At 37.0% G+C, this 27,989-nt stretch overlaps 1 protein-coding gene across 1 annotated transcript in view; it reads left to right on the top strand.

The window, feature by feature from the left end:
• The window catches only part of gabbr1b (gamma-aminobutyric acid (GABA) B receptor, 1b), a 299,674-nt gene that overhangs the window by 190,008 nt on the left and 81,677 nt on the right, over window positions 1–27,989 (top strand). Inside the window, exons 8-12 of the mRNA XM_086062376.1 lie at window positions 4,557–4,691; window positions 11,461–11,631; window positions 12,245–12,346; window positions 17,727–17,792; window positions 19,958–20,149. Coding sequence (XP_085918502.1) covers window positions 4,557–4,691; window positions 11,461–11,631; window positions 12,245–12,346; window positions 17,727–17,792; window positions 19,958–20,149 — 666 coding nt within the window. The remainder of the gene's footprint in view (window positions 1–4,556; window positions 4,692–11,460; window positions 11,632–12,244; window positions 12,347–17,726; window positions 17,793–19,957; window positions 20,150–27,989) is intronic.

Genomic DNA, 27,989 nt, shown 5'->3' with positions numbered 1-27,989 from the left:
ATGGTAATTTGCAGGATTTCTTTTATTTTTTTGGGGGATGTTTTATATTCACTTTTTAAATGTTTTCTTTTCTGATGTCTTTTGTTTAATTTTCTGACATTTTTAGGCAATTTCATGGACATTTTTATGGTAATATTCTGCTTTTCCTCTTCCTTTTTGGACATTTTATGGCCATTTTTTGGCCATTTTTTGGACATTTTTTGGACATTTTTAGGTAATTTGTAAAACTTTTTCATCTACCCTTCGTCTCCTTTTATTAAAATTTAGGGACTCTTACATTCTTAAATTTTATTAATTTTAATCTTAATCATTAATTCATTGAAAGAACATTTTATCTAAAAAAGAAAAAACAAATTGTACAGATTTTCTTTTTTTTTTAGAGATCCACAGGTAGCCACAATTGCAGACCCCTGATCTACACCAAATGTATGCCATACTGGTAGCAAGTTAGGGTTCAGTGTTTTGCTCAAGGACACTTCGACATGCTTATAGGCTGAGGATTGAACCTACAACCTCCCAGTTAAGAGACGACCACTCTAACACTGAGCCATGGCGCCCCAAAATTTTAACAAAAAAAAGTATTTGTTTTTCTGGGAAGTTTTTGTATGTTGTTTATCTTGTCTGTTAATATTGCTGATGAAAATCTTAGAGACGTTTGATAATTAGTGCCCCAGGCGGACCTTGATAAATACATGGAAATATGGAAACATTTGCCGACTTATATTTGCTGACTTATATAGGGATATAGTGAGTGCATGTAAGCGGGTTAAAGCGAAAGTTATCTGTAAAGTTCCGTTAGTAACTTGACTCACCCTAACCAGCTCTGTAATACTAACATTTCAAGTTTACTGTCGTGTCGCCATATCGACAAACTCAAGGCGAAGCACTCTGACGATGCTGAAATGTATAGCTGAATTTTTTTATCCAAGGTTAAATATATGTTCCATTGCACAGTGTTTACAATTGAATGACTCCACAAAAGGAAATGAATTAATCTTGAAATCATTGTGGAGACTTGACGGATGAGGTTTGACTTTTTGAGTTTGAGTTCCCACACAATATATCGTACTGTCTTGATGGAAGGTTTTTTTGGAAGGGGTATGCCCTTCTCATTCAATCATTTGTAAGAGCTTTATCTCTGCAGCGCTGGTGATTATCACTCAACCAAATTGATAAGATGAGCGTGGCCTGCTTTGTATTCTCGTTGTTCTGCTATCGTTTTGATGAATGTAGAACAGCTACAATGCTATATGGGATCATTATATAATACTGTCATTCTTTACTCCTGTTGCCCAAAGCTGTGGAGTTGTAACAGTTGGTCACCTCCCCAGCTTAGATCATGCTGAATTCTTCTCACAAAAGATAGGGAAAAAAAATTATGATTAATTGGCAAAAAAAATTATGATTAATTGGCAAAAAAAATTCAAAGGTACAAGCCTGCTGGTATGTTTCCCCGCACATTTGACGGGGTAACATCCCATCACAGCAGCTAATGTCAGGGACTGGTCTTTAATCAACCGTATGCAACTTCTTTGATTGATTAATATGCTGCATCTGGGTGATTATAATTTCATTAATAATTTTGTACAGATCTGATTTGTGTGCGTGTGTGTGTGTTTGTGTGTGTGAGTGCGTGAGTGTGCTGTGTGTGTCATGCTGAGTCTGCATGACATTTCCGTGTGCATATTTAACCAGTGTTGGTATGCATAACACGATCTATTCCCTGATGAATGGCGTACACCCCCATGAGTGAGCCTTGGAAACACTGTTCTAAGTAAATCTTTACACATCAAATACAGAATGGTTAATTTCTGACAAAAAACAAAGTCCATAATAAAACGTTTTTTTTTTTTTTTTGCTAAGCGATGTAATGTGTACATACTTTTTTTTTTTTTAAGGGGAAGTCAACCCCAATTATTTCTCTTTTTTTTGACAACAATATGTTCTATGCAGCCCACTAATTTAAATGTGGCATTCTGGTTAATATTGTGTTAGTGGAATATGAGTTAAGTAGCAAAATCCAGCCATTTTTATCCATCTCAGGGGGTGGCCATTTTGCCACTTGGCCGCTGCCTGATATGGATAAAAATGGCATAACTCACAAATGTAACATTAATCAGAATGTCAAGTTTAGACTAGTGATGTCACATATAACATATTATTGTCAAGAAATGTTTACCCGTAGGTGTTATTTGTCCATTTTCTGGCATTTTTATGTTTTTCTGTGTTTCATCAAAGAAAACCATTGGGGGGCACTAGGGACACTAATTTTTGATGCACTGTGCACCTATGTGTTGTAGTGCGTTTCCCATTATTACCCAATTTATCCCTTCAATGGGACGTCAATTAAATGTGGAAAATAAAAAAATGTGTGTTGAGAGTCTTAAGACATAATCCACCAGGAAACCATATTTCGGACAAAATCACAAGAATTTAGTCAAAATAAAATTGTTGCCCACGGGGTTTACCCAAATGCCCCAAATGACAAATGAAAATCTCAAAATTACCAACGAGCCAACAGAAAGTTAACCATCTGTGGCTTGCACTCCTCTACATGATTAAAGGTTAGTATGCCTTTAGCATTATCACTTAAATTGCTTATTGATTTTTCATTTGCGAAAGTTGTAAATGGAAAGCAAGGCTTGCCATTTGTATGTGTGACTCAAGATAATGGAACTTGACTGGTGGGTAAATGTTTTTCCTCAGTCTCCACATAGAAAAATGGACCCTCCCTGACGAGGCTGTCAGGACTGAGATGACCTTGAAACATGCCTCACCTTGCCTCTTTGGTAATGCATGTGGGCTATCTTACTCACTGGCTATATTACATATGAATGAGAGCTGACATATTTTGCTCACTATATGTTCAGTAACAGTTGACATATACGTGCTAATTTTCACTTAAATATGATTTTTTTTTTTTAAAGCCCATAGTACAACAGATGAAAAATCCAATTTAATTAAAATGGTGAATGGAGTGGACTTACACAGCACTGTATCCTGCATCATACAATGGTTGATCAATATTCAGTATTAATACAAAATGTGTTTGATAAAATGTTCAATTTAAACAAAATAAAGAAAACCCCAACCCTGGCATTGTGTGTGTTATAGGCAGAGGCTACAGTATGCAATTACAAGCATGTAAGAGAAAATCTTGAGCACAAAAGTATGTTTTGAGCACAGCCGTGTCCACCAGAACATGAAGCCGCTAGTACCAACAAATAAGTGCACACAAAAATGTGATACACTTTTTAGCCATATCACCCAGCCCTAATATACATACATACATACTATACATCCATACGTACACATAGCTGTGGAAGCGCTCCAAGTTTGATGGCTTGTGCTGTAAGATGTAATTACAAGATGTCAGGAAAATCTTACAAGAACATCTTATCTTTATTTAGGGTTAGATGTACTTTATTAAATGGTGGCAAGTCTGTGCTGAGTTCCATTTTACATGAGTTTGATTGTGATTGGTTTATTCTGAACACAGCCACATTCCCCAGTTAAAAGACGATATCCAGAAAATATTTTTGAAGGTTTTGAGTTGTACAGGTTATAGGTCAAATTATCCATCCATCCATCTTCTTAACCGCTTGTCCTCACAAGGGTCACGGGGGGTGGGGGGTGGGGGGGCTTGGAGCCTATCCCAGTTGGCTTCGGGCAGTAGGCGGGTAACACTGAACTGGTTACCAGCCAATCGCAGGGCACATTAATAAAGGAGAAAGTTTTGAAACGATGGATTATGTCTGCTCTTCAGATGCCATTCACTTGCGAGTCGACATTTAGTTGTATACGGTTTGCAACTTACTCAGTACTGGGACCACTGTTGTTTATTATCTATATTAATGACATTTGTAATGTTGGCAAATCTTTGAAATTCATCCTCTTTGCAGAAGACACAAACATTCTGGTTGCTGTGGAAAACTTGCAGAAACGTCTGTCCACGCTGACTGTTGAGATCAGTAAAAAAATAAATAAAAATTGCTAGAAATAATTTACCGCTAAATCTAAATAAACCAAAAATCCTGATATTTGGAAACTGTAAAAAATCTGAAAATATCCAGGTGCAGATTGAAAAGTTATATGAAAATAAACACATCTTGTACATGTATAATATAAATAACTAAACAAAGTGCAATTTCTGAAGAAATTGCGTGGGAATGCTGAAAAGCTGAATGCTATTAGCTGAACTCATAGCTTAACTCATATTCCAACACAAATTACTGTACAAATTATTTTGATGTAAATATCGACTTTAACGGTGAAATCCGACTTAATTCAAAATTCAGGTTGCATCACTAGCGTAGGAACGTAACTCCGCCGTAACTAGGACTCCCTGTATAAAAAATGTAGGCTCTTATGTAAGGGGTAGGGCTACATAAGTCTATATTTCCTCCTACCCCATTTCGAGCATGAGAGAGTGTTTATTTTGTCTTTCTTGATTATTATTTTGTTTTGTTTTGTTTTGTTTTTGTTTAAATGTTCCAAATAAAGACAAAAAAATACAAATAAAATCACTGATAGCCGTACAATTTCTGTGCCAACAGTGTGATCCCGGCGAAGCCACCAAGCTACTTTATGACCTTCTGTATACAGAACCCATCAAGATTGTCCTGATGCCTGGCTGCAGCTCAGTGTCCACACTGGTGGCGGAAGCTGCTCGAATGTGGAACCTCATAGTGGTAAGATTTTGGTGTCCGTTACATTAAAGTATTCAGAAATTGGCAGCCAGCGTACATAGGTTTGATCTATGGAGGCAATCTTTTCAGTGAGACATCGATATTCTCAATAGGCAGTGTAAATTTCATTTTCTTTCTTTACTGATTACTCTCAGGTTCATGGGGAAATCCAACTTACACTCTGCTGTAAATAAAGTTAACTACTGCAATATAAATACATTGAAACATTACAACCCTCTATAAACCCTTGTAACTTTAATGACTTAAGTTACAGCACTTTGGTCATTAAAGTTACTCCTGGCACAAACGTTTAAGCACTTTTTGGATTAAAAAATAAATAAAAACTAATGTAAAACTTGAAAACTATAAAACATTTCAACTCTGATAAGAAGGGATGACTCGCATAGCAGCGAGCCAATGGGAGGGTAATAAACATGCCACCATCTGTATGCATCTTTATGCATTTGTAATTTACTTTTGAATTGTGATTGCATGTTTGTAAATATTCTTAAAGGGACAGTAATGTGAAAAATCAACTTTTTGGAGCTTTTAGCCATGTTAAAATACTAATTCCTCACCAAAAACATCTGCAATGTGTTTTTTTCCTCCATTCGCCCCTCTATGAGAAATTCTAGGTCATTCTGCTCTCCACGTACCAGCCCCTCCCAACCTGAGAAAACGAGCGGGTGCTCACTGTATGGCATCATTAGGTGCGGACATACCCCCGCACCGCACTGTCTCTGAGACCTCCATGCTCACAGCATACTGATAAAAGTAGACTTAATCAGTAAACTTTCTTTCCAAATGAATTAAAAGCAATCCATTATCCTTCACATTTACGATGCCAATTGGCCGTCTTAAATTCCCAGAAAGGTTCCAGGGCTGACACTTGTGTAAACTACAAATAAACTGGACGAATGGTGTAGTGGTTAGCACGGTCACCCGCAGAAGCAGAAGGTCTCGGGGTTCATGATCTCATTCAGGTTTTTTTCCCTCACTCACTACGACGGCATATTGGGCCACGTATACATATTTATTTTTTTTATAGAGGGTGGGGCAATATTCAGAGGAAAAAAACTCGCCAAATTTGTCACTTTATTAAGTGGCAAATTTGCGATAAAAAAAAACTCAGACCAGAAACTTACGAGAAATGCACATAGCGTAACTATAGTCTAATGTGAGGATTTGTTGAAAAGGCAGGATGGAGACTGATTCATTCTTAATTTAAACTTTACTTGTCATACACAGTAGCTAGAGAGACAACACTTCCTGATCCCTCTCAGCTGTCTAACACTAACCAATCAGAAGCTAGCATACTGTAGGTAGATGCAAGTAAGTGAATGACGGAGAGCAGCAGATTCGACACATCTACTTAGTTACTTGTACAAAAAATACAAAAATGTATGAATGTGTAAACAATAATTCTGGAAACATTAATGTACAAGTAAATATTTATTTTAACAAATAAACTTAAATGATTGATCCTCACGGTCTGGGCTTTCACAAAGGTTAAAGCCCTTACTATCTCCTTATTTGGAAACCCGACCGAAAAGTATTGGCACAAACATCCGAGTAGTACGCTATGTGTATTTCTCGTAAGTTTCAGAGTTTTTTTCTCACAAATCTGCCACTTTAAGTCGCAAATTTGCCACTTTATAAAATGGCATTTGCAAGTTTTTTCCTCTTCCCTTTCTTCCCCTCCTCCTCCACTAGGAGCCGTTTTGTTTCAAATGTTTATTGAAGAATTGAACATCCATCTAATTTACACATTTAAAGAAGACGTCATTCAGAGGAGTGCTCAAACGCAGCAGCTGGCTCGGACGAGAGGGGCGCGGCAACCACACGGGGAGAAGCGGGGTTTTACAGAACCGGGCGTTTTATTTTCACGTTAGAAAAATAGCCAGCAAAATACAAAATATTTAATTAAAAATTACACCGCTTTGGTGTCAAAGGTAAGATTTAATCATTAAATGCCTATAGTTAACTGTGGAAGGGCTTAAATTACCGTGATATAATTCCTTTAAAGTGTAATCACCGTCATGTTGTCATTTTTGTGCAACTAGAAGACAAAGTGTATTACACAGCTCTTGTTAGAAGTGGTTAATTGAGTGTATTACTCACATAATTCCACAGTCAATTATAATGAGTTTATATCTAATTTGCAATGTATCATTAATTGTAGTTTTATGCCTTCCAACGTTAACAACCATGGGGACAAGTTGTGATGGGAGGTGTTGGCACTCGCTGTCAGTGCTCCAATGCTTATACCCAAATGTACAGAAGGAAAGAACAAATATACAGATTAAGTCTTTGAACTGCAGCAAACAGGTTTTAGTATTTAATATTTAGTATTTTGATTTAAGACAAGACTCAAATGGCTGCATAATTTACATTGAAAAGTGTGTCTTTTAAACTAATGACTATAGAAAGTACTAAATTACTAACGACAACTGCTCTATTTCAAAGTATAAAATTAATTCAGTTCAGTTATCAAATCTGTGCAGGTCACAAATTACAGGTGTGTTCTGTCGGTCATGGCCCTTACTGTCTACTCTATTATCTATTTTTAAAACAGTATAGCAATTATGTCATTGTGTTCTTCGGGCAATGCTGGTAAAAGGCGCGCAATCTTCCATTTTTCATGCAGTCGGCTATTTATATGATAGCGTTCCTCCACTTGCTTCCCGTAAGACAGTGACCCATATTCCTTCACCATTGTCCGCCATAATGACTGAGATACCATACAGGGCTTGAAGGAGGCTGATCCTATCTTGAATTTTAGCTAAGAAAGCTGGCTAACTTGAATGTACTATTTATTCACAGCACTAAAACACAATTCACACTAGTATTCACACCTGTGGTTAGCTTAGCGACTCCAACTATTCTTCATGCTATCAACCGGTGGGAGGAAGCCACGAAATCCATTGCAAACCAACAAAGCATAGAGAGAATGTGTAAACTCACACTGAGAGGCTACTACAACTGGCTGGCCAGGGGGTTCAAACTTGGCAAAGAGAGTTCTACTATTTCAACACACCTATTCAACATTTCCAATACTGCAATGGGTGTTATTTATCTATTAGCAGACACTGTTTATTATTTATTTATCAGTTGATCTACATTTCCAAGTCAGAGAAGTAGTACAGATTAAGATTGTTTGCCTTTATTGAGAATTCCGTACATCCGGGCATTTCTGCCTTTTTGTTAAAAACAAACGACATATTTGTATTGCTTTTGCCTGTGACTAGCATAACAACAATGTAAACAACAAAGATGGCTGATAACGATAAATTGTTTGGTATTCTGGTTAATGCAGTCAGTCCAAATCACGCTGGGTTATGTGAAGTTATGAATTTCAAATAATTAATTTTATAACTAGGGATGTTTGATACCACTTTTTTTAGACCGATACTGATACTCAAATCTTGAGTACTCACCGATACCGATACCAAGTGCCAATACCATTAGTTCTTCCATCCATCCATCCATCCATCCATTTTCCTAACCGCATATTTCTCACAAGGGTCGCGAGGGTGCTGGAGCCTGTACCAGTACATAGGATACATAAAATTTCCCAAAAAACAATGACAGATCATTTTTTTTAAAACATATATCCCAACTACAGCAAATTTCCTTAAAATTGGATGAAATTAATGGCAATTGCATTTGTACAATTTGCTCATAAAAGTCGACGACGTTAACGAGGCAATTAAGCGCGCGGCAAACGTAAACAAGGCTGTTAAATACAGCGAAGATACAAACATATATAACACACATTGAACCACAGGTATAGGTGATATTACTTACAACAAGAGTACTTCATTATTCTCAGTATCGCACACCGAAATGATGCTGCCGGAAGTAATGAAATGAACAAGTGTTACCTCATAAGGAGACACACAGGAAACAAACGAGACGGAACAAAACTTTCGTTCCCCGCAGTCTTTCTGATAGTTCCTCACCGAAAAATGGCCACAAGAGCGGGGGCTGATACCAGTATCGATATCCCTCGCTAGTACCGATACCATCAAATGTGACCTGACCCGATCGGTACTCGCCCATCCCTAGTCAGAATAAATAAAGAGATACATTTGTTTTTTAATTGTTTAAATTATGTTTTGCCATTCACGGTCTGTTGCTGCATTCAAGGAAGGTGGGAAGTCGGACATATCCCACTTGGAATCTCCCAGTTCTGACCTCAAAGCGTTTGAAGCGAATGTAAACAACAAAGATGGCTGATTCCTATAAATTGTTTGTAGTTATGGTTAACACAGTCAGTCGAAATCATGTTGAGTTATGTAAAGTTACTTTTTTTGAATAACAAAATTTATGTTAAAATTAATAAATAGATTAATATGTTTATAATTGTGTAAATTATGTTTTGCCAATCACGGTCTTTGTCTCTACAAGGTTCACCATTGCTAAGTGATGTCAGATATAAACCAGTCGGTGAAGTCGGGGTCCCATTTTTTCAGCTTCGTAACTCAGATTTTTTAGTTCAGGACACTGACACACATAACTCAGTTTAGTTTTTGTTCCCGTGCATATTTCCTGGCATGAAATCGTAAAAGTCCGACTTCCCACCTTCCTCGAATGCAGCATGTGTCTCTATTGTCGAGTGAAATCAATTTTAAGCCGGTCGGTAAAGTCGGGGTCATTTTTTATCCCGACTTTGCAACTCGGATCTCCAAGTTCAAAGAGGCGCTCTGATGCACACTTCCTGTTTTGAAGTCGGAAAAGTCCGACTTCCCACCTTCCCCTTGTCCTCGAATGCAGCATTAGACCGCCTTGTTGACTTGTGACATAAGCTCGTAATTGTCAATAATTCTGTTTATCTTTAAGGTAACAATAAAAAACATTATTGCAAAATTATTGATCCTGAACTGTTCCGACAAATACATTGGTTTACATTTGTAACCACTTTGAATTATTTTTGAAATACACAGGTAGACAGTAGAAAATAATATGGCTTGAAATCCTGATGTGCTGTTCATGTTGACCGTTACAAATGACTTTCAAATGGAATTGAGTCGTTGCACTTAAAAAAAAAAAAAAATAATAATAATCACAGTCCTACAAATGAAAAATCCAATTTGATCAAAATGGTAAATGGAGTGCACCCATATAGCGGTTTATTCAATCTATTCGTTGGCCAAAGCTTTTTACAAACCCTGACATCCACTTACTTAAAAACTATTGAACCACCCAATACGTAGTTAGATACGGCGTCCGCCAAACTACTTACTAGGTACGCAGGTTGATGCCACTTCAAATTTGGGACAGTTTTTAGTTTTTGTTAAAAATGGCTTACTTCGATTCAGATCGGTTATTGTACCTATTAACTTGTAAATTACAAATCCTCGTTACTAGCTTCTTCTTCTAGCTAAGCTAGCTAGCAAGCTCTCTTGGGCTAGAGATGGCTAATGCCCTGCATTTGTTGAAGTGCGTGATGGAGTGAGGGAGAGGCCGGCAGTGTATCAATGCCAGAGGCATTGATACACTGCCGAAATGGGTTTCATTGACCGTAGTGATTAACAGTTTAATTAATATTATCATTAGCTGGCTAACACATGCGTATTCTCTATCACTTGTATCGCTCAAAGGAACTCTCTGAATTCCCAATTCAAGTGACACACACAATATTATTGGATTTGTTCTGATCAGAGTCCGAAAATTATGATTTTAGCAATAGCAATAGTGTTAATCTTATCAGGCATTTTAAAATTTTGTCTCAGTTTTAGTCCAGTTTCAATCACACTTGTTAGTTTTTTTTAGTTAGTCAACCTCATCCTGTTTTTATTTAGTCCATTTTTAGTCGACTACAAATCGAGCACTTTAGTTTTTATTTTAGTCCAAGAAAACACAATTTTATTTGTCGAGTTTTAGTCAACAAAAACTGTCAACATTTTAGTCTAGTTTTAGTCAGACAATCATTTTACCCGTGTATATTTTTTGTCAGCAGATTATGTTGATTATGAACTATTTCACATCAAATTTTCTCTTATGTGTTGGATGAAAAACAACTTTATACACAATTACAGTATATCAACAAGTGACTGTCTTCATGCTATGACCTAGTAAGTTAGCCAGCATTAGTTAGCGGTCCGATTAACATTACCCGTGGCACGCTATGGCCGTTGGATTAATGTTAATATGTTTTAACTATTTACTTCTTTTTTTTAACCTTTCACGGTGAATCCACTTCCTGTCTGTCCCATGTGTTTGTACATGTTGCACTTGCTAGCTGCAGATTTGATAGGGAGAGGGTGTCACATTGTATCACATGACAATGACAGATTAACACAGACAGGATTTTACAAAATCATATAATTTTTGTCTCATCTTTGTTTATGAACTAAAATGTCCATAGATTTTAGTCCAGTTGTTATTAAGTGAAGTACATTTTCTTCTTGTTTTCATTAGTTGTCGAAAATGCATACTAATATAGTCCCACTTATTGTTTATTAATGAATGTTTTTAGTCTAGTCTGGTCTAGTTTTAGTCCGGCGAAAAATGTGTGTTGACGGAAATATATGAGTCTAGTTTTCGTTGACGAAATTAATGCTACATAGTAAATAAGCTATTTGACATGGAACTTCTTGGCTAGCCCAGCATTAATATTTGGTAGGTGACTGTTGAAATTTCCCGACATGACTGATTTCTTCTTCTAATCCACTTTCCAAATAATTGAATTGTCTAACTGAAACAGAAGACAAAATATCATGCCTACAGTATGTAGTTATTTATTCAGAACATTCTCCTTCCCTCTCAGTTGTCCTACGGGTCCAGTTCTCCAGCTCTGTCCAATCGCCAGCGCTTTCCTACTTTCTTTCGCACTCATCCGTCTGCTACGCTGCACAACCCCACTCGAGTCCAGCTCTTCCAGAAGTGGAAATGGACCAAGATTGCCACCATTCAGCAGACAACAGAGGTTTTTACATCAGTGAGTAAAACTTGCTTGAGATGAAGCTTCATATGTGTTAACTGTCTATTTGTGTTCGCTTCTAATTGTGTAGAAGCGGAAAGAGTCAAGCATTCAAGGTTTTAATGGTGCATGATAGAAGCTACCTTCCTAATGGGTTTGATTCAAAGAGCAAAATGTGGAGTTCATTGGAGACTACGAACTATTATAAATCCTTTTGCTGTGCTAAATGCTTCTGTAAACGAGAATATAAAGATTACAGTTTTACCTACAGACTGCCCAACTGCCTGTAAACCATGCAATAAAAAACATGTGTGACGGCAATAAATTCTTTTATAAAAATAGGCCACTTTTTTAATGTTTACAGTTGCAGGGTGACTTTAATTGCTCCTCTTTCCTTATTTCCTATTTACTCACCACTCTTTTGTCTCCCCTATTTCTATTATGTCCTCATTTATTTGTCCCCACCTCTATCTCACCTGCCCTCATTTGTGTGTTTATATCATCCCCAGCCACTGCTATCTTTGTAAACAAGCGCCTCATCTCACCGTGATGCTTTTATTTGAAGGAGGTGTCGTCTCTTCTTCACGTCTCTTTTTCTGACCTGAACTGAATTGCTTTCTGTTTTTGACAGACCCTGGATGATCTGGAAGAGAGGGTGAAGGAGGCTGGGATTGAAATCAGCGTTCGTCAGAGTTTTCTCACTGACCCTGCTGTGGCTGTCAAAAATCTCAAGGTGCCTCAAATTCACAATTCCTCCTACGTAAAGCACACTGAGTTCTTTTAGTGGTCCCAATTTGCCACATGCTGTGGGTAAATTGCAGACATTTAAAGACAACCATAATCCATCCTGTGACGCTGGTCGATTTCCAGTTTGTTTTAATTTCCTTTAATTTCAATTATACTATATACATTCCCCTCCAAAGACATTAAGGCCAGTTTACAGTTATCGGCTGTATAATGAAAACATTTGGTTTTAAATTAATATGACGAGGTCAACCGGTCAGCTTTTTGGTGATAAAAAATATTTTTTCATAAGTAAATAAAGAATTCAAAAAAGTAAATAAAACATTGAAGAAATGAAATCTTTGCATAGTAAGACTAAACTAAATTGCTTGCTGAAAGTGAGTCAACATTGTGCATCATACTTTAACATTCTTTACTTGATTGATAAATAAGACAACTTCTGCATGTTATGGTGGTCAGGCTTTTAATATAAATTGTACAATTTGATACCCTTAAAAAGAGCCAAGAGACACTTTGCGGTGTGCATTCCTTTGTTCTTTTATTAATGTTGTCGACTTGTTACCAATGTTACCAAGACAGTATGGCACTAAGCCACAGCAGGCATGTGTCCCACTTTTCTACGCTGCAATAATTTCCAGTTCTGATCATCATCGTGCTTTTTCTCATTGTGTGCAAAAGAAAAAACAACAACACTTGAGCAGTAAAAATTCTCACTGGTATTTTGCATGTCAACAGGCAAGTAAGTATCCAATCACAAACTGTCCACAACCACCAGGAGCTATTGTTTGTATTGTACCTAGGCATTGCTATGCTATATTGAACTGGATTTTAGCCTTCAATTGTTCTTTTTTTCCTTTTGCATTTTGGATCAAAATAGCAGTGAAGCATTTCCAGAAGTTACACAAAATTTTAGCACAGTAATACAACAGCGTATTAGGGCTACGTATAAATAAATATTTTTTAGAGGGTGGGGGCAATATTCAGAGAAAATAACTCGCAAATTTGCCACTTTGTAAAGTGGCAAATTTGCGAGAAAAAAAACTCCGAAACTTACGAGAAATACACATAGTGTAGCTATAGTCTAATGTGAGGATTTGTTGGTGGTTAATGGGACGCTGTTTATAAAATGAAAAGGCAGGATGACAGATTCATTCTTAATTTAAACTTTTCTCATCATACACGACAGCTAGAGCGACAACACTTCCTGATCCCCTATCAGCTGACTAAACACTAACCAATCAGAAGCTAGCATACTTTAGGTAAATGCAAGTGAATGACGAAGAGCAGCAGATTCAACACATCAACTCAAGAAAATACCAAAATGTATGAATGTGTAAATACTTCTGGAAACATAAATGTATAAGTATATAAGTAATATATATTTTAATAAATTAACTAAATGCTTGATCCTCATGGTATGCCACTTTATAAACTCGCAAATTTGACACTTTATAACGTCGCAAATTGACAAGGTTTTTTTTGCGCAAATTTGTGACTTTATAAAGTGGTGAGTTTTTTATTTTCTCTGAATATTTTCCCCATCCTCTAAAAAAAAATATATATTTATACGTGGTCCTAATACGCCGTCGTACAGTAATCATAATACATACAATAACTGGATTAATTGTTGATGTTTATAACATCAAAGTCCACTTACTTTTCTGAAGCACTAGAAGATAGATAATTACCGAACTCATAATACAAAAATGCCGATCAAGTAATCATTTGTGCATTTTGTGATTTCTTGGAGTCATCTGTCCAGAACATAAACAATCAGACGAGTTAACGTTTATGTGAAATTTCTGAGATCTGTGAATGATTAGGTTTATGCTTTTGACAAATGACTTATGGAAGACAGCTTGACCTGCTGCCACTTTTGCCAACAACCAACCATACATGCACGTTTGTGAGGATTTTCTAACACAGACACACTAAGAGCTGTACCGCACCTCTCCCTGAGTCCCAAAATAATGTGTTACTGCATGTGCAGCCTGTCTCACTCTGCTTGCATCATCGTGGCAGTGATGAGAACGCGAGCTTTAGATCAGTGAATCTGCACCCTTGTTGCGGCTTGTGGGGGTGAGTGTGTTTTGTTGCTAGCTTAAGCTCCCCGTTATGTGTGCTGAAAGCAAATGTTGGCTATGGCTGATGAACGTGATGCACTCTTTTTATAAGTGGATGTCTTTTTTTTAAGCAATAAACACGACAGCATAATGTCGAATCACTTTGTTTCATAGGCATTAATAATGCATGTCGTTATAGTTCATTATCATTTTAACAGCGGTTTGGGGAATTTAATTTTGTATTCCAGCTGGCTGTGCCCCATTGCAAAAAGCAAGTGGGTTTGGTGTACTGGCCTACTCAGCGCCTGAACCTTAACCCTGTCAGCAACTTTGGAATGAACTTCAGCAAAGAGTGGGTCTTGCTCACAAAATCCTCACATAATCTTGCAAATATTGTATACCTTGAAGGAGTGGAACTTGTTGTAGCAGCAAAATGGGAAACTGTTGTTTTTCACTTTTCAGTTATTGTGGGAATGCTTATGTTATTTCTAACCTTTATTATTATTTCAGGCACTTTTTATTCTCCACACTTTTTTGCCATGCAATAATTCCCACATATTACGATTAAGATCATCTTTATGTGTGTGGGGCGATGGTTCGAATCCCACCCTAGACAGATTGCAGTTCAAGTTTTCTTTTTATTAATTTATCAGTCAACAACTTAATAATTTGTCATTTTCACGTAATTTGTCTTTCAATTTATTTCATAAGTATTCCGCATGCATTCAAATCTTAGCATTCAGCTATCAGCATTGAGCGTTCAGCATTCCCACGCAATTCCTTCCGAAATTGCACTTTATTTAGTTATAGGAGTAATTGCTTCATGATTAACTTTCAGCGGTACAGATTATTTCTAGGCTGTTGCTCACAGTAATCAGTCGATGGAGTGTTTGTAGTTTTGATATCAGACTACTTTCAATGAAGCTTGACATGTAAATGATTCCTAATATGATCCTGAAAGTGATGAGAAAAAATAGGGGTGTCAAAACAAGTGTGTTAATTTTGAGCTAATTAAAAGTTCCTTTAAAGCCACTTTTTTTTTTTACGTGCGATTAATGACTGCCCCTTACTTGGAAAGCCTGTACTGGGGGAATTCCAGTCGCAACGCAGCAGACAAAATTTTGCAGTAATAAATTTAATAATAATGCATATAATTGTATTTTACAATTTTAATAATGTGTAGAATTTCACAAGTTACTTCATGTTAAAGATTAGATTAGCTATTAATATGAAAAGAAAAATGCACTGAGCTGTCACCAACTTCTTACAAATGCAGTTATGCCATCTAGTGGCAGAGAAATTACATCAACACAAATCAATGCAGTACAGTACATCTTTTTCATTTTAACTCTCCATCCATCCATCCATTTTCTGTACCGCTTGTCCTCACAAGGGTCGCGGGGGTTGCTGGAGCCTATCCCAGCTGGCTTCGGGCAGTAGGCGGGGTACACCCTGAACTGGTTGCCAGCCAATCGCAGGGCACACAGAGACGAACAACCATACTCACAATCACACCTATGGACAATTTGGAGTGTCCAATTCACCTGCCATGCATGTTTTTGGAATGTGGGAGGAAACCGGAGTACCCGGAGAAAACCCACGCAAGCACGGGGAGAACATGCAAACTCCACCCAGGAAGGCCGAAGCCCGGACTTGATCTCACAACCTTTGCACTGGGAGGCGGACGTGCTAACCAGTCAGCCACCGTGCCTAACCAGTCATTTAGAGATGACTAAATGATGAACAAGAAGTCAAAACTGCCCCTACAAACTAATTCAATTTTTATTTTTAGCAACATTTTCTAAGAAGAAGCATCTTTTCCCTTTTAGAGTCACTTGCATGATATGTTGTTGCTAAAGAATACGGCATTAAATAGACTTACATGTCATTTCACAAAACTCAAAAGTGGCAACCAGCTTCGGATCTTCAGCTCACCCAAATCCAATCAATCTAATCATTTTAACTCAATTTTATGAATTATTATGAAATTACTATATCAATGACTAAAGGATGCAGTCATATTTTTATTAGTTTAAGATTGTTTCCACTTTTATGTTAACAAGAGTATGAAAACTTAGAGAAAAAATATTCCATTGTACATTTAGAACAGATATAAAATTTGCGATTAATCGTGTTACGAAATTGTAATCGCCTGACATACCAGTAAAAAAAAAAAAAACATTAGCCCCAGTCGATGTTAGACTATCACATGACTTTGAAAGTTAATTTTACATAGCATTGTCGTTTTTTTATTTTCAGCAAAAACATACAATAGTAACCTAGTTGATCATTTTCGCTTAACCTTGTGAGCATAATTTTGTATAATGAATTTTGATCATTTTGAATTTAGTATTGATAGGTATTAATAAGTAAGGCATTTGGTGAAGGTGGAAGCTGCCATCTCTTGCATGCTCTCATCGCCTATGACTGTGAGAAAGAAAAAGTGCTGTACTCATATGCAGAAATACTAAATGTTCCATTATTTTAAATAGCATTGTTGTTGTAGTTTATTTATTTATTTATTTATTACTCCTTGTTCAGCACTGGTGGAGATGTGTGTTCTACTGGCACTGTGACATTCAGATACACAGCATATTTACTGGTTATTTAGGTGTAGTGTGACAGAGATGATATTTATTGTTTTAGAAAGGAATTCACTATTATTGTGTACAACCTGATATTTCTTCTCTCCAAGTGTTGGTTGCTTTTGACATTCAGTAGCACCTTGTTTGTGAATATACTGTATAAGAATCCACAAAGCTGTCTTCCATAAGTCATTTGGTAGCCCAGTTATTGTGAAATTCCACTTCTAAGAAAGTGAGACTAAAGCATATCACTGCAAGGTCATTCCTTTGTTGACTAAAATGCAAAATTGAACAACAATGTGGTGCTTATTTTGTAGTTGCGATCAGCAGTTGGTTGCTGCAATTTTCATTTGTATATTGTGCAGTTTTTTTTGGAAAAAAAGACTACTCAACTAAATTGATGTCCTTCCTGCAGTGTCCCTGCTCTCCTTCATTTCACCACCTGTCGGCCTTACTTGCTGTCATTCTTGGATGTGCACACACACACACATACACCCTTAAGAATGACCTTGCCACAGACGCTGGCCTAGATTTAATGTGCAGGATTAATTAGTTATTGGAACGAATACCATGGCAACAGCACTATTATCACCAGTAGAGGAAAGGCCTACTGCTGTGTTGGTGGCTTCTACGTTCACCGCATCCACACTGTGAAGCATGTTACGTCTTTTGATGTCCAGCCGCGTGGGTGACTGTCTTTTCTTTCTCTCTCTCTCTCAAGCGCCAAGATGCCCGAATCATTGTTGGCCTTTTCTATGAAACTGAAGCCAGGAAGGTCTTTTGTGAGGTAATTTATTCTTTTGTTACTTTCGTTTTTGTTGTACTGAATAGATGAATGATTTATCTGATATTTATTGAGAATGTCAGATTGCCATTTAAAAAGAAAATAAATGTTTTAAAAGTTCATTCTGTGTTTCGAATGGCTTTGTGAAGCCTCACAATACAATGCTGTTTATTTTATTAGCATGCTAATTTATTTTTGGACTTTTTTAATTATGGTTCATTAGTCAACAGCACAATCTTTAAACTGCTGGGTCAAAAGTAACCCAAACTGGTTGAAATAACTAACCCAATGCTGGGTCCAAAAGTTGACCAAGACAATGTTGGGTTATTTATACCGAGCACCAGAGGTGGCAAATCTAGGCCCAGAGAGTAAAACCCCCGCCACAGCTTGGCTTTAGCCTCAGGTGCTAGCTAGCGAACTAGCTCCCTAGCTAGCGTCCATGATGCTCATTTACCTGCCAGGGCGCTAGCTAGCTAGCACCAGGGGCTAAAGCCAAACTATGGCAGGATATTTACTTTCTGGACCTGGATTTGCCACCTCTGCCTAGCGCATTAGGCTAAAGAGTTCATCCAACTCATTGGGTCAAGATTTGGATCCAACAAGAAGTCAAAACTGCCCCTACAAACTAATTAAATTTTTATTTTTAGCAACATTTTCTAAGAAGAAGCATCTTTTCCCTTTTAGAGTCACTTGCATGATATGTTGTTGCTAAAGAATACGGCATTAAATAGACTTACATGTCATTTCACAAAACTCAAAAGTGGCAACCAGCTTCGGATCTTCAGCTCACCCAAATCCAATCAATTAATTAACTCAACCTGGTGTAACCGTGAAATTCAATCTGCTCAAAACCTGCAGCTATCCAAAGAGTGGGTTAAGAAAACAGCCTTTTTTTTACTGTGCAAATTTTACATTGCATCAACTGAATCAACAGCATCTCTGCTGTTTTAAACCAGCAATGGACTCCATTTTGCCTCAAATGCTTCAATATGTGATTTATCAACAATAAATCCCACTCAGTAGGTATAATTATCAACAATCAAATAATGCCCGTCCGTCCCTCTCTAAAATAAGACACCCACAGTTCTATTTCAAATCTTAAACTATAGTAATCTGAGAGAGTGTGAAAGCGAGAGAGATAAACTTGATTTTCAAGTATATTTTTGTATGGTATTTATAGGAGATATAGGATAGCCTATAAATAGATATAGGAGATTTGGGAGACCAAGAAGTAAGCCCAACATAAGAATATTGAGCAATCTTTTTATGTTTAAAACCTCCATAAAATTTGATGGTGTTCTGAAATGATATATTAAAGTACCTTATCAGCGCTTGACATTTGGAGCAATAAAAAAAAGAACTACATAGCACAAAAAAATCTCCTCTTACGCACAAACTCTCATTATCTCAAAACTCCTCCGAGGTCCAAGTGACCCAGTATGAGGAGCACTAACATTAAATTATCTTCTTTGAATATAAATGTTCTCTTTCTATTCTGTGAGCGCGTCTCAAGGGTCAATCACATCCATCCAGTAAACTCAGCCTTTATATATATATATATATATATATATATATTGCTTAATTATTTTTTGTGTTGTTTATGTGAATTTACTCCGTTTACTCCAGTAAACTCAGCCTTTTCTACACAACGGAGTAAATTCACATAAACAACACAAAAAATAATTAAGCAATATATATATATATACATATATACATATACATATATATATACATATATATATACATATATATACATATATATATATATATATATATACATATATATATACATATACATATATATATATATATATATATATACATATATATATATATATATATATACATATATATATATATATACATATACATATATATATATATATATATATATATATACATATACATATACATATATATATACATATATATATACATATATATATACATATACATATACATATATATATACATATATATATACATATACATATATATATATACATATACATATATATATACATATATATATACATATACATATATATATACATATATATATATATATATATATACATATACATATATATATATAAATAAAATATTAATATTAATCAAGTTATGTCTGAGAGTAGCTGCTCATGTGTCATGTTTGAATCCCCCTGCAGGTATACAAGGAGAAGCTGTATGGGAAGAAATACGTGTGGTTCCTCATCGGTTGGTACGCAGACAACTGGTTCAAAATCAACGATCCATCCATCAACTGCACAGTGGAGCAAATGACAGAAGCTGTAGAAGGTCATGTGACCACTGAGATTGTCATGCTCAACCCAGAGACCGTACGAGGAGCCTCCAACTTGGTAAGCATGAATACATAATGGCTTAAGGGTGGTGCTCACCAGCATTGACAAAATGTTTAGTGTTGTTTAATTTGTAGTGGTGTACTGCGCGTGCTCTCGTTAAGCTAAAATGTCATAAAAATATTTAGAGCGTATCACAGTGCGCTGCCACTAAAACTCACACACGCAATAATGAACATGTTGTTTAATCTGTTCTCCCAGAAGTGTGTCAGTAAATCATAATTATTATTACAAATATGTGTCTGAAAAAGATTAATCAAACTAAAATGAGAAATAACATACAGTAGGTACTTGTATAGCAATAAGGTGAGGCTACAGCTTCACAATGTAAATTGTTAGTTCATTTTTTTCACTTGATGAGAAACAATCAAACTGCCACACATAATACAATACAGAAAACTGTAATTTCATTGTTACAGAAACAATGTAAAATCAGTTAGGCTCACATTTAGCAAAGAATATCAAAAAGACACAATTTATATGGCTATGTGAACCCACATGCTAACCAAACTGCAACAGCTGAAACAAACGGTTTGAAGACAGATTTCATAAACCATTCTACCACTAGTTTACTTTGAGCGAGTTATGTTCACAAACACACAGTTTTTACTGGTCCCATACCGTTATTTGTATTCAGGGCTTAAAAGTACTCCGGCACGGTGCCGGATTTCCAGCGTAAGAGCCACCAGCACAATGACAAATCCAGCAAATTAAACAGTTTACATGTGGGGAATATTGGACACGTCTGGCAAAACACCGCCAATACGGAGAGAAGGCCAACCTTCCCATGCAAAGTAATATGTGGAGCGCAATACCAATAAACACTTTTATTTTGAAGTTTTTCATCGCGGCGCAATGGATGACTTGACTCGTCCTTCGGAACGTTGCCGTTGCCTGCCGTTCTTATTGCCGGCATTAACTATTGCGAGCAAAGTCAACAAAACAACTTTGTACAGAAATCACGTTTGATCGCCAATTAAGGGCACTAAAAGAATAATTAATTACTGACTGTATTGCACAATGCCTGTTGCCAGTGTTTCGGGGGTCTACAGTGTTAGCTTGCTAACGGTACTAGCGACTGTAGCTATCGGACTACTTTTCGATGGCAGTCTAATCGACGGGATGATTTGCACACTTTGATGCTGACAGCCGGACACAGTTGCCGTCCCTAGAGATCAGTTTAATAAACCGAGCTTACTCAATTGTGCAGTTGACGGTTGGCAAAATCACTGTGGTTCTGACATCACTTTGTCTCACAGACCAAAAATTACTCAACTCGAAATTTCATTTCATACAAAGTGCTGTACATGGAGTAAAAATCAGTCATGAAATAAAGACGGGTAAAACAATAATAACACCAAATAAATTACTAATTATCTTAAGTGGGTAAATGAATAAATCAATAAAATAACACAAAGAGGTAAGTAAATAAAATAGATAAATTAACGACAAAATACAGCAGGCACCGTAAAACATTGAAACAATGATGATTCTCATGCCGTGTCAAACGCCAAAGAACAAAGATGTGTTTTAAGAGTGGGTAGAGAGGGAGGTTGCCTAATATTTAACGTAAGGTAATTCCAAAATTAATTGGGAGGGATTTTTCTAAAATCTCCCCAACTTTCTAGAAAGGAAAATAATATTCTGTTAAGCACAATTTAAATTTAAGTTAAAAAAAAGTTGATTATCTAGAAATGAAAGTTGGTCGATCATTAGTAAGTGGAAATATATTATTAATGTATAATTCTTTACTCATAATTGTTTTTTCACCACGCGAAAATATAATTTTTATCCAAATACCTGATTATTCAATAGAATTTTCCATAGGATATTTGAATACCAAAGTATTCGATAGCTGCAGCACTCGAGGGGACTGCAACCCGCAGTGCCATACTGTACTTATACATAATATAAATGGATAATGAAAGAGATGACCTGACGCTTGGGGAGGACTGGCCATTGGGAATTTCACGAATTTCTCAAATGGCCAGTCCATCCACGGCGCCGAATCGAATAGTAATGGCTTGATGTCGGTCGAACAACGAATCGGCACGTTGGACACTGCACCACCGCTCCCCAGAAAAAGTTCAGGCTCAGGATTTTTTTTTTTTACTTTAAGCCCTGTGTATTGCTAGCTGAACTGTGCTGTTAGCTTACCTGTCTTTGTTGTGAAGTTAGACGTTGTCCTAGAAATGTAGCTCGGCTTCAGTTTTTTTCACTCTATCAAAGTCAGCTAACCCACCAGTCAAGAGCTGCCATTGATGCATGACAAGGTCTAAAAATGGTCCTGATTTAAATAAATAAATACAAATTCAAAAATCAATGAGGATAGGGTTGTGCAACATTTGCACGTGTGAAAAATCGATGTCCTTTAGAAGGTTCTTGGGGAAACTTGTGCAAAATTTCACCCCCATCCTATAGGGTGGTCACGGAACTTAATAAAAACTAAACCTATTGTTAGCCCATGGTCTACAAGATTAGAATTGGAGCTTATACAGAAGGAACTTGGAGGGACTATTAGTGATCTAAGAATCAAGTAGTAGAGTTCAAATTGAATGGGAAGCCTTTAAAACATGAGGCTGTTGAAATTTAATAACAAAACATAAAGTTATTAGTGCTGTCGAAGTTTAAGCATTAACTGATTAATTATAAACAAAAAAATATCGCATTATTCATGAATTAACACAGATTAATTGTACTATTAATTTTGACCATAGATGATCCTTTAGCGTGACAGCGATTGGCTACGTTAAAGGTAACACAGGTCGTGTTTGAGCAATAAACATAATTACATGCATTAAAGTAAAGCATTTAATAAATTGTTGCATATCACATTTAGAATATTTGTTCATGTCAAAATATTGGGGTCATTTTAAATTATGCAAGTAATTAACTGATTAGAAAAAGAAGAGGATGAGCGTTGAAGCCGTCCTCAGAACATTAAATGTCAAAAGAATTAACACATAACTGGTGCTCTTCAAATTTGACGGGAATTTTTTTTTGATAAAAAAGCCTTTTTAATTAAGCGTTTCATTGTGATTAATCAAAATTCTAAGATGTGATTAATCTGATTTTAAAATCTAATCGTTTGACAGCTCTATTTACAACCTATGGTAATAAATAGTTCATTGGCAACGGTTTGCCTCTATAATTTCAAGTAACGACATGTAATCAAATTCTGTTTAAGCAGTAAACTAAGTTTGAGTTGAGATGCTCATTTTCTCTTTTAACCCTGGAGAACCCAAGAACCCTTTTCTTCTTTGGAAAATTATGAATTATACATTAAATGACTGCTATAAATTCACTGAACACCAAAATATATGTTTTTTCAATTTTAACCCTTTATTGCCTAATTTAGGATTAGGGCGAAATTTGACCCTTTGGGATTTAGGGGTATCATTTCGAAAAATCTGAATAACAAAAACTGTCAGTAAACTATTTCGAATTTAAGAAAATAATCAATCAAATACACAGCTACATTGAACAATATAATTTTTTTTGTTTTATTTGTTGCATTTTAGAACTGGATTTTGAATGTACAAACACACTTTGGCCAATGGAAATAAGAACACGGTCAAAATCACTGCTGGAAAAAAAAAACACCATTGGTCTTTCTTATCCAAAAATCTGTCAGAACTCACACTAGACATTGTGATAGTCTTTGAAACAATTTATTTTTTTGTTAATGCAGAGAGGTACTGCACATTTTTCACAGTGCATTTCAGTCTCGACGGCGATTTTCCTCCTTGACACGCCAATGGCCGATTTGGTCAAAACGGACATCTGCACTCTGATAAACTCGAACAAATCTTGGTGGTGGCGGGAATGAGGGGGAGGAGGAGCTCGGAGTTGATGGCCTACCCCGCTTTCTTGCTGTTCCGACTTCAACCAAACCTAGAGCAACCAAACCCTGAAACTTGCGAAGCTTGAGAACTTTAGATCCAGTGATTCCCTGTGCCTCACAATCACGCTGGTAAAGGAGCCATGCATTGATCACCACAACAGACATGAAGTGCCAGAAAAGTATCATTTACCAGCGACGGGTCCTGATGCGAAATTTACAGCGTGCAAGATGCGCATCCAGCATGTCAACACCTCCCATGGAAGCGTTGTACTCTTTGATGATGTTCGGTTGATCTATGTAGGTGTACTCTTTTTTGGACTTGTCCCAGCGCCTAGCTTTTCTCAAAGGTTCTGATCCAGCATATGTTGACATCAAACGGACTGCTTTCGTGTCTTGCCATTTCAAACAAACTGTGTTGGTGTTGGACTCCAATTGATAATCGTAGGATCCACGGCCTTTCTTGGACAGGTCTTTGTCAGGTATCAGGTTGCACTTGGACATACGGTTTTTCCTCACAGTTCCTGTGTAGTAGATTCCCTTTGCCAATAATTTCTCAATGAGGGGCATGGAAGTGAAGACATTGTCAGCAAAAATCAGGAAATTTACTTTCTCTGCAAGCAATTCGCATAACTTCACTACAATGTCTCCACCAACTCCCAACTGACTCTTTTTTGGCCCTTTTTGTCCATTGCCACCACCTTTTCCTTGATATATGTCAAAGTCGTGCAGGAGGCCAGTGACACAACAGCGCGCCCACACTTTGAATCCCCAGGGATGTGGCTTTCCTTTGATATATTGCCTTATGCCACCAAATTTACCTTTGTACGGCACCATCATCTCATCAATGGATTGTTTTTGTCGAAAAGCAATTGTCAGACATTGTCTCCGAAAAGAATCCAAAAATGGTCTCAGTTTCCAAAGTCGATCCATTTTTTACTTCTTCATTGGCCATTTCATTGTCTACAAAGTGGATGACAGAGAGTAGCTAGTTGAATCGGTTGCGACTCATTATGTCTGCCACAGGCCCATAACGAACTTCACTTTCCCAGTACTGACGTACTCCAGACATTTGAACTAATCCCATCCTGAGGTACATTCCAAGAACTTGTTCTAACTCCTTTACTGAAGTGTTTACACATTTCCCGTGTTTTTGAACACTGTGCTGATTGGTATGTTCTACAAAATTTTCCAACATATCAAGGGAAACAAAGCGGCGAAAGTAAACCAGTGGTGTGTCTGTTGTGGCATCCTGGTATGACTCAACTTGTTGTCCTTGAAAACTCACGTCAGGTAACTCAAAGACTTTCTTTCGCCACCTGTAAGTTTTTGTGGCACAATTAGGGTCTAACTGTGGGCTTGCAGTCTCTGTAAATTGCAAATCTTCATCACTGGACGAGTCATTGGGCGAGTCACTGTCTTGGGCAGAAGATTCACCACCCTCACTTTCATGCGGTTGAAACAATTCATCACAATCACTATCGCTGTCCAATTCTGCGGCAAAGTCACTATCATCAGCTTCAAGTTGTTCCAATACTTGTCTTACAGTGTACTTTCTATGTTGCTTTCCCTGTCCTAAAGAGCAACTGGCCATACTCCCTGAAAATATATAGGTATTTATTAGTCCCTGTACCTTTAACTTAGTAAAATATATTACACAAATGAACTAATTTCAAGTCTTTAGCCAAATACAAGACTGTCACCATTCTCTGTGACAAAGTCACCAGAACCAATGTGGCTGACATTTTTTACCCCATACACCCAAAGTGTCATTTTTGACCCATTGTTTTTTTAACTAGCTCAGAGTTGCTAATTTATCAAAATATACATATAAAACATACTCCTAAGCATTCTGCAACATGATATTAAATAGATTAACAAAAAAAACACAATTTTACCATCTGATGGTTTGCTGAGAAGATGATTTTGTTTGGATTGTTGCCAGCCATCTTGTCACCACCACTCTGGCTCATGTAAGTGCAATATTCATCCGCTAGATGGCCCCATGCAGGGGTCAGAAGTGGCACTCTGGACTTTTGAAGTTAAATTTGTAAATAAAAAAAAAAGGTCTTTGTTATTTGAGTAGCAGAATTTATAGAGGCCAAATTTGACCCCGTGGGTTCTCCAGGGTTTTAATCAAAGGTAATTTAAAATGTATTCATCCACAACTAAATGATTGTGGCAATCATTTAAATAAACACTACTGCATTTTGTATACCCTTGCTATTACAGCACAGCTGGCGCAACCATTCAGTGTAGTTAAGGCAATGCCAAGAAAACAATGCCAAATGAAATCAACATTGTGCATCAATGTGTAAAATTACGCAAATACCACTGCAAACAAGAGAGAAGTTTTTGAAAGCCTTTTCATGGCAGTGACTCCACACACTTACCAAAATAAACAAAACTGAATTGAGTTCAAAATAACAGACTCTGTAACAATCCCTCTGTGAGCAAACATTACATTTAGATTACATTTATGCTACACTTTGCAGTGCTACAGTTACACAACTGGTCGAGTAGGATTTTTAGAAAATACAATTCTTGAGATGCGTTGCATGAATTGTTTTTAGTAATTAGTCATTTACACCCAGCATACACAATGATAGCTGCAGCTATGGGTAAATCCTGACTCGTGGACAGGTTACCGATGATAGAAGTTGTCATCACATGCCTATGACGCATGCCTGCTTCAAGCTCTTTTTAGACCTTGTGTAGCCACTTACAGCTATATAGCATGAATGAGTTCATTTATAATTACTTGTGACAATTCTTGAATTCAGTTTACTAATAAAACTTAATGCAATCTTTAACAAAATGCTTAATTATCTAAAACTGAGATTAATCAGGTATCTTTAACTCTTTGACTGCCAGACGTTTTCAGAAAAGGGATGCCGTCAGTGCCAGCCGATTTAAGCATTTTGACTGATCTTTCAAGGTCCACAGAAAATGTTGTGTTTAGACTATGGAAACACACATACTACCAAATGAAAGATTGAACTTTCATCTTTCATTAGAAAAAAAAAGTCTGTTTCTACCTTATTCGGTTCTTTAGTAATCAACAATAGAAAATGGTTAGTTTCAGCCAAATGCGCTTGTTTTGGACCAAAATACGGAGAAATCAAGCTTTTAGTGAAACGATATTATTTCATGCACTCTAGTGAATTTTACACTTCTTTTTGTCCATGAATGATGCCACAAACACCTAAATAGTGCTTTACTTCTATAAAACACTACCACCAAGAATGAAAAAGTGTTTTTTGATAGCAAAATACGTTTATTTACATTCAACAGTGTAACAATTTGACAACAATTTGGCAAACTATTTACAAATGTGTGCAACTGTGGTGCTATTTACAATTGTGTGGATGTTTCAACGACAGTTTATCTTTTTGTGAAACACTCCCCTGCGTGCAAGGAGACGCAACATGATTTGCACAACAGATTAGTTTCACTGCGATTGCCTCTTCGCGTGCAGAAGCTACACTTTCTTGCAGGCCGTTTTTTCCGGGGAATAGCAAGTATATACTGCAGTGTGTGTTGCCATCAAGTCTAATATCAGGATCATGCTACGGTTACGTTACGGTGGTGTTACGTCTGGCTTCCTCATGTCCTTCAGTTGCTATACCGGGTGGTAAAAGATGTTCTGATCCATTTTATCCACTCCATTCATGGTGGCATCGTAGTCCAGAAACAGTGTCTTCTCCGTGATCAGACTGTACCCGCTCCTCCGATGAATATGCATTGGACTCGGGGTACTCTTCATTGTCCGACAAAATGTCCGCATGTGCAGCTCCGGCGTTAGCAGAGCTAGCCGGTGATGCTTTATGACGTGAGAATAAAGGCCGCGTCCAACTGTGGCGTCAACCTCGGGATTCACCATCATCATCATCATCATCATCAATGCATTGCTCGATGCTTTTCGACAACTCTCGAATGTCCGATTGTGTAGAAGTACCCGGTCGGTTATTGTGCGCGTTTTCCGGCGTTAGCAGCGCT

This window comes from Leptonotus elevatus, chromosome 19 (assembly GCF_054856555.1).
Source record: "Leptonotus elevatus isolate MCC_2025b chromosome 19, RoL_Lele_1.0, whole genome shotgun sequence".
In the NCBI taxonomy this organism is placed as follows: Eukaryota; Metazoa; Chordata; class Actinopteri; order Syngnathiformes; family Syngnathidae; genus Leptonotus; species Leptonotus elevatus.
This window is presented reverse-complemented; position numbering and strand designations above follow the sequence as displayed.